The 16,529-nt window shown below is 50.4% G+C and overlaps 5 protein-coding genes across 5 annotated transcripts; 3 read left to right on the top strand and 2 right to left on the bottom strand.

Moving 5' to 3' along the window:
- Window positions 1-3,671: 3,671 nt before the first annotated feature.
- BO85DRAFT_475916 (uncharacterized protein) lies at window positions 3,672-4,135 on the top strand. The gene has a single exon (XM_025662754.1). It carries the CDS (start codon window positions 3,702-3,704, stop codon window positions 4,119-4,121), a length of 420 nt encoding a protein of 139 aa, XP_025518430.1. The 5' UTR covers window positions 3,672-3,701; the 3' UTR covers window positions 4,122-4,135.
- A 1,204-nt stretch (window positions 4,136-5,339) lies between these two features.
- BO85DRAFT_457336 (uncharacterized protein) lies at window positions 5,340-7,174 on the top strand (the record flags this gene model as incomplete). Its single annotated transcript, XM_025661508.1, has 2 exons — window positions 5,340-6,036; window positions 6,117-7,174. The coding sequence occupies 2 exons, from the start codon at window positions 5,340-5,342 to the stop codon at window positions 7,172-7,174; spliced, it is 1,755 nt and encodes a 584-aa protein (XP_025518429.1).
- Window positions 7,175-8,109: 935 nt separating this feature from the next.
- BO85DRAFT_436156 (Sds3 domain-containing protein) lies at window positions 8,110-9,704 on the top strand (the record flags this gene model as incomplete). Its single annotated transcript, XM_025658563.1, has 2 exons — window positions 8,110-8,547; window positions 8,619-9,704. 2 exons carry the CDS (start codon window positions 8,110-8,112, stop codon window positions 9,702-9,704), a joined length of 1,524 nt encoding a protein of 507 aa, XP_025518428.1.
- Window positions 9,705-10,836: 1,132 nt separating this feature from the next.
- Window positions 10,837-11,755, bottom strand: BO85DRAFT_365314 (uncharacterized protein; the record flags this gene model as incomplete). Its single annotated transcript, XM_025655736.1, has 3 exons — window positions 10,837-11,321; window positions 11,388-11,465; window positions 11,524-11,755. The coding sequence occupies 3 exons, from the start codon at window positions 11,753-11,755 to the stop codon at window positions 10,837-10,839; spliced, it is 795 nt and encodes a 264-aa protein (XP_025518427.1).
- Window positions 11,756-12,292: 537 nt separating this feature from the next.
- On the bottom strand, window positions 12,293-15,398 carry BO85DRAFT_392308 (extracellular serine-threonine rich protein). Its single transcript, XM_025656841.1, has 3 exons — window positions 15,082-15,398; window positions 14,855-15,028; window positions 12,293-14,807 (listed from the first exon to the last, which is right to left on the bottom strand). The coding sequence occupies exons 1-3, from the start codon at window positions 15,157-15,159 to the stop codon at window positions 12,522-12,524; spliced, it is 2,538 nt and encodes an 845-aa protein (XP_025518426.1). The 5' UTR covers window positions 15,160-15,398; the 3' UTR covers window positions 12,293-12,521.
- Between the last annotated feature and the right edge of the window lie 1,131 nt (window positions 15,399-16,529).

Genomic DNA, 16,529 nt, shown 5'->3' with positions numbered 1-16,529 from the left:
ATCTATCTGGGACATGGGATGGGATAGGCTAGATTCCACTCGGTAGTTTGACGAAATAGGTATTTGGTGAGGGTTTAGGTGTGTGTGTGGGGGTAATATAAGGATGGGTGTATGGCAATTATCTTATCGCAATCTAGATTCGACATGGACATTGGGACTTGGTGGGTTATGGGTTATGTGGCACGGGATAGAAAGTAGGTCTATCTCTCTAACTGTCTATACTATGTCTATCCTATTACTTTACTTCAATCATTCTATCCTCTGGTAGAGGAGATTGAAGGATGATGGTGATGATGAATCTAGTCTTTAATCATTCGATCCTCTGGTCCGAGTAGACTGGAAAGGATGAGTCTGGCTGGTCTCATGATGGAAGATCAATTAATCTAGACTATGTGGAGAGTAACGGGGAGGAAGGGAAGTGTCTGGAACCGTGGGTTGAGGATGGATGGTGTATCTAGTTATGACGGGTTGATTTGAGGAGAGTCATTAATATAGAGGACTATTAGACTAGTGGTAATGGAAAGAGAGAGAAAGTAAGGTTGGATACGGGATAGTTGTGTATGGCTGGATTTAATTATCGGAGGGGGAGAGAGATTTGGGTTATACGGGATGGGGGTTGAAGATTCCATGGATGGGTGTGTTTGAGAGATTCTTTTCCTTTTTCTCTCTCTTTATCTTTTTATTCTTTCTCCGTGGGAATCATTTGATTGTCTTTTTAATTTACTATGTATTGTTTTCTCTTGTACACTGGTACTTGGTTAAGTGTAGAGTGGAGCCTCTATCATCAGGCATGAATTCATTCCTTGATGGATGGAGACAGGCCACGCCACCACACGAGAGTATCTGGTAGAAACATCAGGTTGTGTAGGTAACCAACGGGGTCTAGACTGGGTCCGAGTCGGATGGGATACAACCCGGTGGGGATCACCATTATCCACAATTCATTTTTGCATTTTCCGTGCTTGCGATCACATCACGAGATACATTTGCTGGCACAACCGTATACCACCTACGTTCTAGTTGTTGTGTAGTACAGAGGATGTTCTGGATCGTGGGTGTGTGAGAGTGAGCCGTGTATACTTGATCAGGAAGGGATAGTAATTAAATAGACGGCATGTAGATCCATACATCGCATCACATCCGGCCAGTCTCGAGAAACAGGATATCGAGGGATCTAGTAGTAGTCTAGGTTCTGTTGGTAGATCAGAGAATCAGGTTTGAGTCGTCGCTTCACTTTCAAAAGGAGATGGCTATTGTGGATGGATGAATGTGTATGCAGATGCCTTGTTCAGAGTGATGTGAGTGATGAAGATCGTTCTCTTTCTGTAAGATTTTTGGTTTGGTTGGATATGCTATATCCCTGATATGGATGGTGATAGCATACGCATGCTCCTTATGCTGAAATTGTGTGGATAGATAGCTAGGGTCCAGAACTGGGTGACAGCAGTGGACAGTGACAGTGACAGTGACACCTGTCAGGCAGGATCGCTTCAAGGGTCTAATTTCACGTACCGTGGAATTGTATCCCAGTCGGTAATTAAGAAGTTATATCGCTTCCGACAACGATGGAAATTAGCAGAAAAGGCTGGAGGAGAACTAATCTAATAAACAGGGCTTAATCGGTGATAGTGTTGGGCTGTGTGCGAGGCCAAAAGGAGGTGAGGATGATTCAGCCACTTACGACATGCAATTCTCGTCGGCTATGGATGCGTACAGACGGGATCGTTCCAATGGACTGGATTGGACTGGACTGGGCTTGAAAGTGGGGGGAGTGAGAACAGGAGGGAGGGGAAAAGTAGTAGCAGGAGCAAGGCGTGGATAGACGCATTTCTTTTTCCATCGCTCTGCCCGTTGTATGTATGTACCTCCTGTGTGCGACTGGGGACGACATCTGAGGTCAGACGCCGTGAGGCTGAGATAAGGAGGCATTTTTAATTTTGTTTACCGGAAAATAGAAAAGAAAAAAAAGGAGACAGAGATAACTAAAAGCAGTATACCTATGGACGGAGTTACCCGATTAGGTAAACACATGGAGATTGTTTTCAGTATGTTCAGCAGCGCCAAAAGTACAAACAACAAGCACACTAAACTCCCTCTTCAGCCTCAGCTCTGCGCAGCCACGGGAGCCATGCCGGATCTACGATAAACCTGAAAGTCATAGTCCTAGCGAACTAATCAACTTAACTCTCAGACTAACTTGCTCCCGCACCTACAGATCCCTAAACCAATTTTCTCTTTTGCCTGACCCGACCTACAGTAACCTAGTCAAGCCCAAGCTACGGCCTAAGTTAAGTAAACCTTCGGTTAGAGAGGAAAGTCAGTTTAGTTTCCCTTAGGTAGTTAGTCTAGTCTGTAGACTGGAGAGGGAGACAAGACAGACCAGGGCCTTCCAGTGGCCCCCTCCCTCCCCCATCCATCAACCCTGCCTGATCCCAGAAGAATTGAACCTTATCCCGCCAATGGTCATCTCTAGGCCCATAATGGCCCAGTTGCGCACACACACAACAATAATTGACCTGAGTTTTTTATTATTCTATTTTCCCTTTTGATTCGTTTCGGACCACATAAGGCGGATCTTTTCGGCAGCACGGAACAAGGGTCTAGGCGTCAATCCGCCCGGAAGCGGCAGTGGGTTTCGATCGCGCCATGCAAGCAAGCCTTCTGCTGCCCGGGGAGGCCAATGAGGGTGGCCTCTGCGCCACGCCGAAGCAGGGTGAGGGCGAGACTGTCGACGTCAAGAGTCACTGAAATTTGGGGGATGAGCAGTTTTGAATTGCCGGTTGACTTTGGGACAGACACTTGAGAGAGGCAGAGGGATTTGGCTTAGAGTTCCAGAACCATTTTTCCTTTTGCTTGGCCTTGTTGGTTTTTATTCTAATGATTTTTATTATTATTTTATTTCTCATTTTCTTATTATTTTCTATCTGGGTTTTCCATAACAGGTGATTTATCTCCTTCCTGGCTGGCTCAACTCATAGGCTCCCTCAACCATCTCGCCCTTTTCCGGTCCGCGTCTACTCTGAGTCATGCTTCTACACCGTAACTATTTATTGTGCGTGGGAAATTTCTAGATTCAGCAGTGCAGGATCCATGAGTGGGTAAGGTACTGCGTACTAGTTGGTATAGGTCAGGTACAAATTATGGGGAAAGGGCAATAATAAAGACGATAATGAAGAACTACTACTGAAGGCTGAAGCGTGGCCGGGATCGAAGATGCTAGTACCATCACTAGACTAGTTATACGCTACCCACCTGATTGAACACTGGTTTATTAGTTTGCTCACCATTGTGGTCTTAATCAGGGACTATGTTCCGGATTATCTGGGGTTTTCTTGATGTTGTTGTTTGTTACTTCTGTGCAGTGTGCACCCGGCTTCGCTTCGGGATTCCCGAAAGCTTCAACTTTCTGAAGAATCACCACTACAATGTATGGTAGGTCAAATGTATAGACAGGAAATTGGTTGTTAATAAGCATCGGATCAGACGGTAAAGAGCGAGATCGATAAAGTGATGCTGATCCCAGGTAATACGAGATCTAGAGCAGAAGACAAGTTGTTGGTTACTGGTAACGGCCATTGTTACCAAGTATAGTGCGAGGGAAGAATAGAAAAGCAAACCTCCTGATCAGTTCGCCCTGGTTGAAATAACCATGCTGCCTTTTATTTTATTTTATTTTCTTTCCTTTTCTTTGCTCGTACACAATGTGGGCAGTTTGTAGTACCTGCCTGACGCCTGGCACGACGGCCAGATCCACCCAGACAGACAAGTCGTCATGGATCAAGCTGGTCATCCATGCTTTTCTTCCCAGGGTCCAGTCCATTACATCGCTTGCCTTGTCTTCATTACACACTTTGGCTGGTGGTTTTGTTGGTACTGCTGCTGCTGCTACAGACAAGACTCCCCTCCGACCGGGAAAGGCCAGACGGGCGGTGGGGCGCTGCTACCACTTTTTTGGGGAGAGATGGGGGGCAAAACTAAAAAGGTGGGCACTGGACACTGGTGGACTCTGCTGGAAGGCCCGTGTAATGCCCGTTACGGTATCGCTGGGCCTGTCCCGGTTTAGCTCCGATCAGCCACTATGGAGGCCTAGACGAGTCGGAGGCGTCTGGGCCTCTGGATGAGTCGGTTGGTCGGCTCCGTCCGCGACCTTGAGACTTGAGCAGGAAACCTTCCTGCTTCGAGTGGGAATAACGTGGACGGTTATTATATGGGATGAATAGCAAAAAGAATATTTTTTAGGATACAAATTAGCAGCTACAAGAAAGGAAATCGCTAATAAGGGTAAATAAAACAATGCAGGTGGAATGCCGGCGGGAGCAGATGATAGATTAAAAGTGTCCCGTTTTATACACCTGCATTGCTCACCCGCTGACTGGCCCGACCGGGCGTCCTCGTGTCATGAATTCCCCAATCAGGCCAAGGCCGGCAGGTCTAGAACGCCGGTGGAAAGTCGCAGCCCGAGGGTCTTGGCTGTCAGTCTCTGCGTCTGGCCCTTGGGTCAATTTCCCAGGCGTCATGATCCTTTTTCTGTCTGTTCTGTTCTGTTCTGCTTGAAACTGAACCGCTATTTTCCATCCGCGCCTAAACTTTCTCGACAGGGCCCGGATGGCTCTTTCTTTCGACTCTCTCGCTGACTCTCTTACACTCTCTGGTCCTTTCTTTCCCCCCCTCCCTTCAATCTCGCTCTCTTCTCTGTATCATCATCATCGTTTACCATTTACCTTCTGTCTCTCCATCTTCTCATCTTTAACCTTCCACTTCTTCCCTTCTTCCCACCTTCCTGTCATCTCTCGTCCTCTTACTACTTCCCCCCCTCCTCTTCCTCCTCCACTCCTCTTTTAGTGTCTCCCCGGCCTCTCTCTCTCATTCCCGACCGTCTGTTTTGCTTTCCCTTCTAACCCAACAACTACTACTCGTTTCCCCCCTCTCCCTGTCACGAACTCTGCCACGCCATCCAGCTTTTCATGGTGCTGTTTGTTCGTGATTTCCACCAAGCTACCCAACCTTCCACCACCATTACTCAATATCAACTCTCCTTCTCCCCGGCCCCAACATCGTTCCCTCGGGTTGTGTCTGAGACCTGAAAGTCCTTCGGCTGCACTCTAAAGTTAGCGTACTCGTGGATATTGAGTTGGCTGGATCCGCCTCTTTTCGACGTCGCCTCCCTTCCCCGGCTCGCCAGTAGCCCAGCAATAGACTGGATGAATCCCCCACAGTGCCATGGACCATATCGACCTACATCTGTGGTGCGAGACAGCCCGGTCATGCGTTCGCCATTCTCAGCGTCTTCCTTCTCATCCACCTCTTCCTCAGAAGCGTCGGGGGAACCCAGCACGCCAATGAGAGCCAGCTCGCCAGCTGATTCACAGGATCCGCTCCAATTAAGCCCCGTCTCGCCTCTCAAGTCACACCCGCAACTATCTTTATCACCATCCTCTGCCTTCCACCACAACCATCACAACATCGGCTCCAGTCGATTAAAGCGACGTGCCTCTCAAGGATCCCTCCTAACAAAGCCTTCTCCCGTCTCTCGATTCCTCTCTCGCAGCAACGCTTCTCTGCACCTGCCATCCTTGGAAGACTTCGGCCTTTTCTCCAAATCCCCGACTCGGGCGGAATCCCAGTCCAATCCTTCCGACACTCGTCTTCGCGTCTCCACCTCCTCCACCGCATCGGGCTCGCTGGCGGCTCGTGCGTCCCAGTCAACCGCCGGGGTGTGGGAGACATCCGCCGCCAAAAGTGATTATCTCTCCGCCCTTCCCCCGACTCCCCCGGATGACAACGACCACATAGCGTGGAATCCTTCATCCGGAATGTTGCTGTTCGAGTCGCATATGAACCGGGAGCCCGGGCCAATGGCCATGGACGAAGGTCCCAGCATCGGTAATTCGCCCGGCCGAACGTCGGACGGCCTTGGCAGCCCGTCCGATCAACTTTCAAATGGATCACCGTCAAGCTCTGGTGGTAGCCCCGGATCTTCTGGTGACATGGATTGTGATCACAATTCATGGCTGGAGAATAGTATTGAAGCATCGAGTGAGTTCCCTCCGATCACGTGTCCTTTCCGTATGGAAATCTCTGTAAGAGCTTCTGGAAGCTAATCCTTCATGTGATAGTATCATCTCTTCCCTTTTCCAACGGTCGCGGGGAAGCCGTGAAGATCGTCTCGCAAATGCTTCCTTACCCACGACCGGCTGACAAGTCCGCCCCGGTCTCCGCACACGATAGCGTATACTGCGCCCTGGTTCACGCGATACAAGATCGCCTTCGCCATGGACAGTCTCCATACATCAACATCACTCATGCTGTTCCTGAACAGTTCAGCCTTTCCAACTTACCCTCCTCTCCTCCACCGACGCCTCGCTCGCTCTTCTCCGGCGAGGATTATTTCAACCCACCGGCTGTCTTCTCCAGTGCAGCCGTGGTTTCCGCCTATCACGATTTCCGGGGTCCGATCCAACCCAAGACGACGTACTCTCCGATGCCGATCGTGCCGCCACACACCGTCCACGTTTCGGTCTTGGAGCGGTATCTCCCTCCGTCGTCCCCACAGGAATACAAAGACATGTTCTCCCGGTATCGTCCGTCATTCTTGGTCGACCGACTGAGTGAGCTATCACCTGACGGCGGGTCATTACTATTCGTCTACCCCACGAGAAGGGGTGCATCCACCTTTAAGTCGCAATATCTCGGACCCATCCTAGATCCCTTACTCCGTCAGCTTGTGGTTGTGAATGAGTTGTCCACCGACATCGGTCGCTATCTGGGGAAGCTGTCGTCCGTCTCACACATGGAAGACTTTGACACGATGCGGCAAAACCTCTCCCAGCTCTGTTGCGATCTGAGCTCCCCATCGTCTCAATTCAGTATTGTCGATGCCCGCAAGGGCAGTGCCCATCTGGACCGTGATCTGTGGACCGAGTGGTACATTCACCAGGAGAAGTCTCGTATGAAGGAGGTTCTCAGCGTATACTGGCAGAACGGCCGCCGGCTACCTGCGACCAAGGCAGTGTCGAATATGTCGACAAATTACATCCTGGAGGATAAAGAGGTGACTTCGGCCATGCTCTTAGGGGAGATCCTGGATGGTATCCGAAGACGGCCATATGGCGAGGATTCGGAGCCTCGGGATGGTGTTGAGTTGGGAGTTTTCGTGATCCGCCGGACTCACTAAGCACGGGTTCTGCAGCTGTGGAGCCAGTTGCGGGCGGGAATACCTCTCCGCCTCCGTATATGGATGCTCCATCTTCTTGATTATGCTTCATCTTTTCCTCTTCTCTTTTCTTTGCTTTTAATATTTTCTTGAAGGATATATAGCCGTGTGATTCAAAATGGGGAACTGGCGGGTCCGGCGGCGTCTGCGGAGTTGGGCTTTGGGTTCTCGATTGCACGTTTGGGAATGTCTAGGGAGCATTGACTGTGTGCATTTGCTATTATCGGATGAAAATACCCAGGATATCTATTTCATGGCAGCGTGATGACCACTAGCATGTGTTTACTACTACTTTTTTACTCTTTTTAACTAGATGATGGAAATACATGATCCGCCCTACAGAAGGCAACCCAAAGGCAGCGATAGATGATGTCAGCGTAGTGAGTTGTACACCGTATACGACAATGGTAATTCCTATGCAAGACTCTCCCATAGATAATGGAGTGCACACTGCAATTGTCGTCTTGTGTTAATTCATGTGTTAGCAAGCATACAAAAACTCAAGTCTGTGTAGTTAGTAACTCTGTATGGCTTCACTGCAGGCCGGGAAAACACCGACAGGCCGGGCGGTCAAAAATGTCCCCGAGGCTAATCCGCTTCGGGCCAACGGCCGGCCTCCCGCCTTCTGCTCTCCTCCGTCACTCTCCAGTCCAGTTCTTCTGCCTCCTCTTTCTTCGCCTCGAATTTGCCTGGTCGCTTGTCATCTCCGTGCTTATGCAGACTGCCTTTCGAGCCTTTCGGTCTCGCCCTGCCTTGTTCCGGCAGCAGTTTCCTGCCAAGCCCAGCTTTGCTTCTCCCACTGAGCCTTCTTCTCATCGCCCTTCTCAACTCTTCGCAGTGTTTGCCCTCCACTCCTCTCTCTCTTTCTCGCTCTAGCACCTCCACCATTCTTGCTCATGGCCTACTCTCCTGGCCCAACATCCCCGGTTCACGGGAACGGGGCGCCCATGATGGCAAATAACTTACAATCTCGAGGGCGCTCCACTAGTCCTCCGACCAGCGTGCCGCTGTCGAAACGGGACAAACGACGCAGCGCGCTCCAGGAGCGCCTCCATGACCTCACGGCCTCGTTCAGCCAAAACAGAGATACCCAGTTCCGCCAGCAATTGCATGCTCTTCAATGCGACATGACTCTCATTAACAATGCTGATCCTTACGAGCCCGGCCCTCTCCCCGATTCGGCGGAGGATATCGCCCGCCTTATCGAGAATACCGTCGGTGGGGGCAAGTTCGCCAAGGAGATGGCAAGTCTGGCCGGCATGTGGTACTCGCGGTTCGTGCAGGAGGTCAATCAGGTCAAGGCGGAGAAGGATGCGGATTTGGCTATGTTGGTGGTGAGTTCATCTTAGCACTGCTTTTGTTTTTTCTGTCGAGCTCGCGGGCTAATGTTTATTCTCTTCTCCAGCATCGTCACAATCATAATCTCGAACGGTTCAAGCAGGAGTATGCGTTTCGGGTCCACTTCGCGGAGGAAGAATACAATAACTTGTCGCTTACCCTTCGGGAGCGTCTTGTTCAAACGATTTCGGGCAAGAGGGCTCGCTTGATGCGAGAAAAAGAGCAGTTGGACCTGGCAGATACCAACGCCCTTCTCCTGCACCCCAATCAGTTCAGCATTACCAACCCTGCCAGTCCGGGCGGGATCCACGGAAACCGCAAGACTCGTCACACCCGCCACCGTGTTGATTTGGACGAGCTCGGCAATGGGATCATGTCAGAGCATTTCAATAAGCGCAAGAGAAAGGCGGCTGATGAGGATGTGGGCTCGCCTGTGCGCGAGACCAACCCCGCCGAGCGCGCCAAGGCCCAGGCGGCCCAGCAGCAGCAAGCGCCGTCTTACTCCATCAATTCTCTCTTTACGGAGAGGGAGCTTGGTGCTCATGCCAATGCTGCACACATTGCGACAGTCCACTTCTTCTCGACGTCAAAACGTGCGGACCAGCCGTCTGGAGCGGCTACAAACGGTAACAACACCGATGCCGACGATGGTTCGGGGGTGGACGGGACGGGTGCCGAGGACAACGGCACTCCTGCGGCCGATATGGCTCGCACAGCCAGTCAGAACTTCCACGCCACGCGGTCCACGCGGGGACATGGAAATCACGCTTTGAACGCGCTGGCGGAGCTGTCGGACAAGCCCGCTGTACGTCCTAGCCTCCCGTACAATATCCTAGCCAACTATCACGCGCGTTCAAGCAACAGCGGCGCGCCTCCCTTGCCTCCTTTGATGAACGAGGAAGTCGATGACGACTGGGCGCGCATCGACCGGTTGCATAACAAGCCTGCGGGATTCGTGGATCGCACACTCGTCCAGCTCTTGGTTGAGACAATCCCCTCAGACGTGGACGGGGTGCCGCAGGACCCTAACCGGTTCAACATGCTGCATCCCGACTTTCCCACCGAAATGGGCATGCATTTGTATCCATTAAGGAAGGACAATGGCGATGTAACAAGCAACGAGCGTTCAACGAAGAAAACCAAAACGGGCTAGCCATGTAGCCTCTATTTGCGAAACCAACAATACCACAGGCGTTTAAGGCTAGCCAAGACATTGGCTAACCGGGGTAGGTGCAAACAGGATGGGTAGCGGGAGTACTTAACAAATACCACTTTGACGGGCGTTGGGATTGATTGACATTGGCTGCCTGCTTGTATGGTGGCATTTGTTTGGACGGAGCAAGAATCTCCTGTCATACTTTTTTTTTCTTCTTCTGTTCCTTATTTCCTTTTCTCATCAGTGATTTTCTCACCTTGAATATCTCTGACCCGGATTGTTTACTAGAGTCAGCCAGTAGTAGTATACTTTTCTGAGTCTTGTGATTCTGCTCTACGTCTATATTGCTTTGCTTCGGACTGGTATTGTCCTGGGACGGCGTTGACTGGTGATAGAATTTGCCCTGCTTGCTTCATTGGATATGACACGAATGAGGTAAGCAGTGAGTAAGTAGTCAGTAGGTATGATAGTCAGTAGTGAAGGAATAAAGTGAACTGTACATGCTCGCTGGACGTGTTTATTATTATCCCTCTTAACTGTGCCCCGCCGGGCCTTACCCTTGAATAACTGTAGATGTTGTTTGGTGGTTACTTGGTGAACTATCTAACTAACTGGTCAGCACGGATTATTTGTCAGCCATTGCTTAGTTCACAGACTCAGTTCTGGCTATACAAGCAATAAAATTGCACACTTGTCCATCAGACCATATTTGGTACCTATACTCTCTGTTGATCTAGTTTATTTTACTATCATGTACCAGCAAAGCTAGTGCCATATATGCTAGTAGTGGGGTGGATTGATATGAAGTACTTAAGTACATACATAACATACAGTGAGTACTATTCTTTCTACAACACAAACCTACCCGCACAGCTACTATAGTTTGTACTTGCATAACAGGATATAGTTGTGTGAGGGCAACCAGTCCTTAGTGACGGATGTTTGGTTTACAATGTTACTGAGCACAGGAATGATGCTGATGATATTTGGGACAAGGAAACATGATTATCACTGCCCTAGAATGATGATTGTAAAAAGGATTGACGAGTTTGGATATGATATCGAAGTCGACTAGAACATAACAACAAAGAACCAAATACAAAGGCAAGTACTAGTCATCATCAATATATCAAGCAAGGCCCTTAGTAACAATTTCTAACGCCCTAAACTCCTCCGACGCTAACACAGATAAGGCGGAAGGCCTTTGGACCGGATCAACCACCAGCATTAATCGAAGAAGATCCCTTAATTGCCGAGGCATTTCCACCTTACGGATTTCCTCACACAACGGTGAGATTGCTTGCAACTCTGACACTTCCTTACTGAAACTCTTAGCAGCATCTACTGCAGCTTTCAGCGAATGACCCTCAACATCGTCAGAGTGTGGGATCTCCCAATGAGGGAAGAGTCGCTTTATCTTCGCCATGCACCAAGCGTCATTAATGAAGGGATGTGGACTATCCCACACGCCCAGTACTCCCGGGCTTATCCAGCAAAGCAGCATCGCGGCAACTGCCCAGACCTGGGATGGCTCCGCGCATGCGTGCCCTAGGAAGACTTCCGGAGCGCGCATCGCATATGGTTGTGCATTGAAAAGACTGCCAGATGGCACCACTAAGAGTTCTATCTATTAGTCATTACAATAAGGGATTAGAGTTGGTTGGTCTTGCGGGTAATCACCAAGTCCTAAATCTCCCACTTTAGCTGTTATATAGCCGGTCTCAATGCCAGAGAGCAGAATGTTTGCGGGCTTGAAGTCTGGGACGGGTTATGGGATTAGTAACTGTTAATTTTCTCAGGATAGGAACTTCTATACCTGTGTTCACACACCCGTAGCCTTCCAGTACGATACAACTGGTCAAAGCTGCTCTCATGAAAGTCACGATGAGGGAGTATATACGCATGCTAGGCTGGTATTTCACCTCTGCAAGAGTGGTGTCCAGCCATTCCAAGGCGATAGTGCTACTGTCAATCTCATCGTACATCTTTCGGAAGCACGCTGAAGAGGCGACACCAGGATGACGATAGGCTTGTCGCTCACGCTTCATGTTCTCTAGTGCGGTTATGGCGCCGGGTGGGGATGCTTTGATCAGAGCCCTGATATAGTACAGTTAGTGCCGGGCCAGGTTATGATCCATGATGCAGCACAGCAGACCTTTTGGGAGCTTGAGGAACGCCCCGTGCATGCTCACGCGGAATAACCTCAGCTTTGAAGACAGTTGAGGTATGCGTGCTATCTCCCACTACGGGTTTGAGTAATCGGTAGTTCCAAGAGGCGCCTTGGAGAGTAGTTCCTGGTGCGAGAGATGATATGGTCCTTGAGAGATGCTTCCGTGGAGCAAGCATACCTGGATAGTTGTGCAATAGAATGAATCAGGAAGGATTCATTTACGAAGACTCTGTAGAGTAATGGATGAATGTATGATAAAATCGAAGATGGAACCGATCGTGACGGACACGGGACTTGGAATGTGGCTGGTGCGGACTGTGTGGCTAGAATATATCATGGCTTTATATTCTTCGGGGAGGATTGGTAATGCGTGATATGTCTGTGGACAAGGGTTTTCTACAACTGGTAGTGATTTGGAGATAAGAGTGGTCATCTGATTTGGCTATCAGATGTAGTCCATCTACTAACTGCAAACCTACGATAATACATGTGTTCAAGTACCGGGCCCAGCAATTAAATAACATAATGAAGCAAGCAACCTGGTTGTTTACAAGCAAAGCAAAGATCCTTTAAATACACCGGGACGATGACATATCATCGCAATTTACAACTCCGATCTATTCACTCCCGTCAACTGATTATGATTAGTAAATGCCCAAAAGAGCAGCGACGGCAATAGTCCACCACCATCCTGAAGAGTTATTCTCCTTAGACGCCTTGTTGGACAGCACGGGTGTGTGGCTAGGAGACTGAGATGTTGTTGGCCGGCCGGAGAAGGTAGCGAGAGTCGAGGAAGCCCAGGGGTTGGGAAGACGGCTTGAACTTGCCGAGACGCCAGTTGGACCGCCTGGCACAAGGCCCACGGTTGTCTGGGCGCTTCCTGAGGCGGTCGTGAATACGACCTTAGGCACGGTCACAGTCCAGGTAGAGTAGGTGACGACGGTGGACGCGACAGGTGCAGCAGTGGCTGGCTTGGTGGTCGGTGCAACACCGTCGGTAATTGAGTGGACTACTGTACCGGTGACTGGAGCGGCACCGGTGGCGCCAGCGCCGAGGGTGATCGAAGTTGGAATGACCGTCACGATGCCTGGGTTTTGCGGTACATAGGCGGCGCAGATACCGGTGAAATAGGACAGAGCAGCCTGGACTTCGGCCCGGGAAGCTCCCCAGGCTTGTATGCAGGAAATGACCTTCTTGGTGAAATCGTCCGATGGGCAGTAGCAGCTGATATCGCTGTTGGAGCTGCACTTGGGAAGCAGGTTCATCCAGGTGTTGATGCACTTGGGCACCACATTGGGGCACGGTGCGGATGGGGCGGGCGTCGAGACACCGCTGGCACCGGTGCTGGTGGCTGGGGACTTGCCCGTGGGTACAACTGTGTTTGGAATTGTAGACGTTGCTGTCATGGTAATGGTGGAGACAGTGCTAGTAACTGAAGTGATGGCCTTGCCACCTGAGGTCACGACTGAAGTCACAGGACACGTGGTCACGGTCTCCCAGGTCACAATAGTTGTAGTGCTCTCAGGCGCAGTAGTGACAGGGCCAACAGATGTCGGGCCGGCGGTACACTTGGGACAGTATGTGGACACCGAGGTCAATGTCACTGTTGAGATCGTACTAGTGACTGAAGTCACTGGCTTTCCGCTCGAGGTCACTACAGTGGTCACTGGACATGTAGTAAGGGTCTCATATGTAACCACGGTTGTCGTGCTCTCGGGGATGGAGACAGGTCCGGAGGAGATGGGAGCAACGCCAGTTGGACCGTGAGCCGAGCTGGAGACAGCAGAGGTTGGTGTGATAGTGGACACTGAGGTCATGGTCATAGTTGAGACAGTACTAGTAACCGAGGTGATAGGAACACCACTTGAGGTAACAACATTGGTCACAGGGCAAGTGGTTACAGTCTCATAAGTGACAACAGTAGTAGTCCGCTCAGGAGCCGAAACAGGGGCAGACGAGATAGGGGCAACAGAAGTTGGAGCAATGCACTTGGTGCAGATGGTCGACGTCGAGGTCAGCGTAACAGTAGAGACGGTTGTGCCAACTGACGTGGTGAGTGAACCGCCTGCAGAGCCAGTGGATGTCACTGGGCAAGTGGTCACTGTCACATATGTAACAACGGTGGTCTTGTCAACAGCAGGAGCTGAAGAGCCATGCCCTGATGCAGCAGGAGCAGTAGACACAGCCGGGCTAGTAGGGACCGGGCTCGAATGGGATGAAGTGGACTCAACAGGGGAGCTGCCGGATGGAACACTGATCGACGTCGTAACCATTGGATTGCTGGTATGGTGTCCTGCCAACGTACTCACCGACGTACTCGCTGCCGGAGAAGCTCCAGAAGTTTCAGTAACCGGGCATACAGTAGTCGAGACCGCAATCGTAGATGTGACCACAGTGACCGAGTTTGCAGGACAATTCGTTACAGTGGGTGCGCAGCTTGTGATTGTCACCTCCTTCGTCGAGTAAACAGTGGACGTGGTCATCCTGACTGGTGTCGGGGCAGAAGTTGAAGCAGCTGCGGGCGACGAGGGTGGCATCAGAATCAGGGGAGTCGAGGAGCTACTTGATTTGGTCGGGGAAGGCAGCACAGTGATACTAGAGGTATCGGTGTCCTGGCTCGGCGAGCAATCGAATTCGACCTCGTAAATACCCAAATCACAGGTCTCGATTTCAATATCCTCCTCAAGCCTGAAGCTCACTGAGACAGAACCACCACACTGATCATTGGTGACATCAGTCCCGCTTGGAGAGCATGAGACAACATCATTGCAGGATGATCCATCAGGCATGTTATAGACAATGTGGACGTCGGCTTCCTTGGATGTGGCGAGACGAAACCTGCTGACAGAGAATCCCTTCTGGTCTTTACCGGAAGACATCTTGAGACCCGAAGATCTTTCCTTGGAAAGTTTTCCAACGATGCATTTTCCCTAGAACCATTAGTTACTGACCAACTCAAGAGAGCTGCAATGCTTACACTGGAGGAAGCGCCAAAGCTCTCTTTCAAGGAGAAGCCTGAGAACTCAAACCCAGCATAGGCTGAGAAGGAGCCGACAGCCAGCCCAGACCAGTCAAATCCAGTTTGCTGATCCTGGGAACAATCATTGTCGGCCTTTCCAGGACTGGGATAGCATTCATCGGTTCCCCACCACTATGTATATTAGCCTTGCATGCAGTCATGTACAAGAGGAAGAGCACACTCACCAAGCCCTTGGGATGAGCAAGAGCTGCAAGCGGCCAAAGGGCGACCGAGATTAGGTAAAGAGGAACTACGGCCCTCATATTGAATAGGGCTTAGTAGTAGTCGAAGGAGTGTGAAGAATGTCGAATGAGATGCCGATTGTCGACTTGTTTCAAAGTCACCCAGTTGCGGAAGAGGAGACTTATAAAGAAGACGACAAGAAACAAGAACAAGCCAACGAGTGATAGTAGATGAACGAGCGTCTAGTGTCAAGCCACTTGGGCAAACAAACAATAACACAACAACAACAACAAGAAACAGCTTCAGGGGAATATCAGAGCAGCCAAAGCATTCTGTTACCAGGGAGGGCGATGGACCCTTAAAAGTACCAACACCGGGATGGCAAAAGGCTGTGTGCCTAACACAGCCATTAACGGCGATTGCCGTTCACCAGAATAGACTGAAAGTGCAAGTAAGACAACCCATTGAGCATTCACGCTCCAACCAGCCAGATGTCAATGGCTGCACAGTCGGTGTTACAACCACCAATCCAATCCAGAGGCGCCGGGTGTGCCGCTAGTGCAGGAACAGGGTGAAAGACCCTGACAGAAGCGCGAATTCATCGCCAATCAGGGGCCACGAAGGCTGGTATTTGGCTCAGCCCAAGAGATGTATCGGCCCATAAGGGGCGATGATGAAGAACCCTTTATTTTGTGGGTGAAAGAGGGGGCTATGGGGCGTTGGTGGCTGTTCGTTGCCTGGCAGTCTGACGGCATACAAGTCTCTACCTAAATCCATGGCAACAAGACATTCATCGACTTACTATTCCTGCATCCATCTGGCGACGAATGCGCCAGCAATAATCAGACATGAAAATCATGAATGAATGCGCCCAACAAGCAGTAGACAGGACTCATTCAACCAGGACGAAAAGGGTAGAAGGGAAGAAGAGAGGGGAAAAAGGCCAAGCAAGAAGGGATCGATCATGTGTCTTTGTCACTGACAGACACACTGCCCCACCTCCAAATGAGACCCTAAACGGCGCCAATGTCTCTTCTCCACGTCAAATGCCCAGCCAGGGTCCAATTTGATCCTTTCATATCACATCAGACACAGAAGAAGTTTATTCTGCACGATCCTCTCAAAGCGGCATCTCCGATCTTCAACACCTAAAGCTCGCTTGTATGCAGAGAGTGAGAGGGTTAACCCGGCGTCTCGCGCTGAAACCTGACCAGTCAGTGACCCAACAACACCTTTTCCCCTCTCACATTCATCACCCCTTTACCAACTGCCGAAATTATCCATTCGGTTCCCATTCTAATAATAATCTTACGACACTGGAAGAGCCCAGTTCACCCCAATGCGAATCAGAAAGAGAACAAACTTCAACCGATCTACAGCGTACTAGAGAGAAGTGAGGGCAGCACGCATTCCCATTCACCAGGTAACCGCCGAGGCTTCAATCCAAGAG

The sequence above is a fragment of the Aspergillus piperis genome (assembly GCF_003184755.1).
Source record: "Aspergillus piperis CBS 112811 unplaced genomic scaffold BO85scaffold_4, whole genome shotgun sequence".
In the NCBI taxonomy this organism is placed as follows: Eukaryota; Fungi; Ascomycota; class Eurotiomycetes; order Eurotiales; family Aspergillaceae; genus Aspergillus; species Aspergillus piperis.
This window is presented reverse-complemented; position numbering and strand designations above follow the sequence as displayed.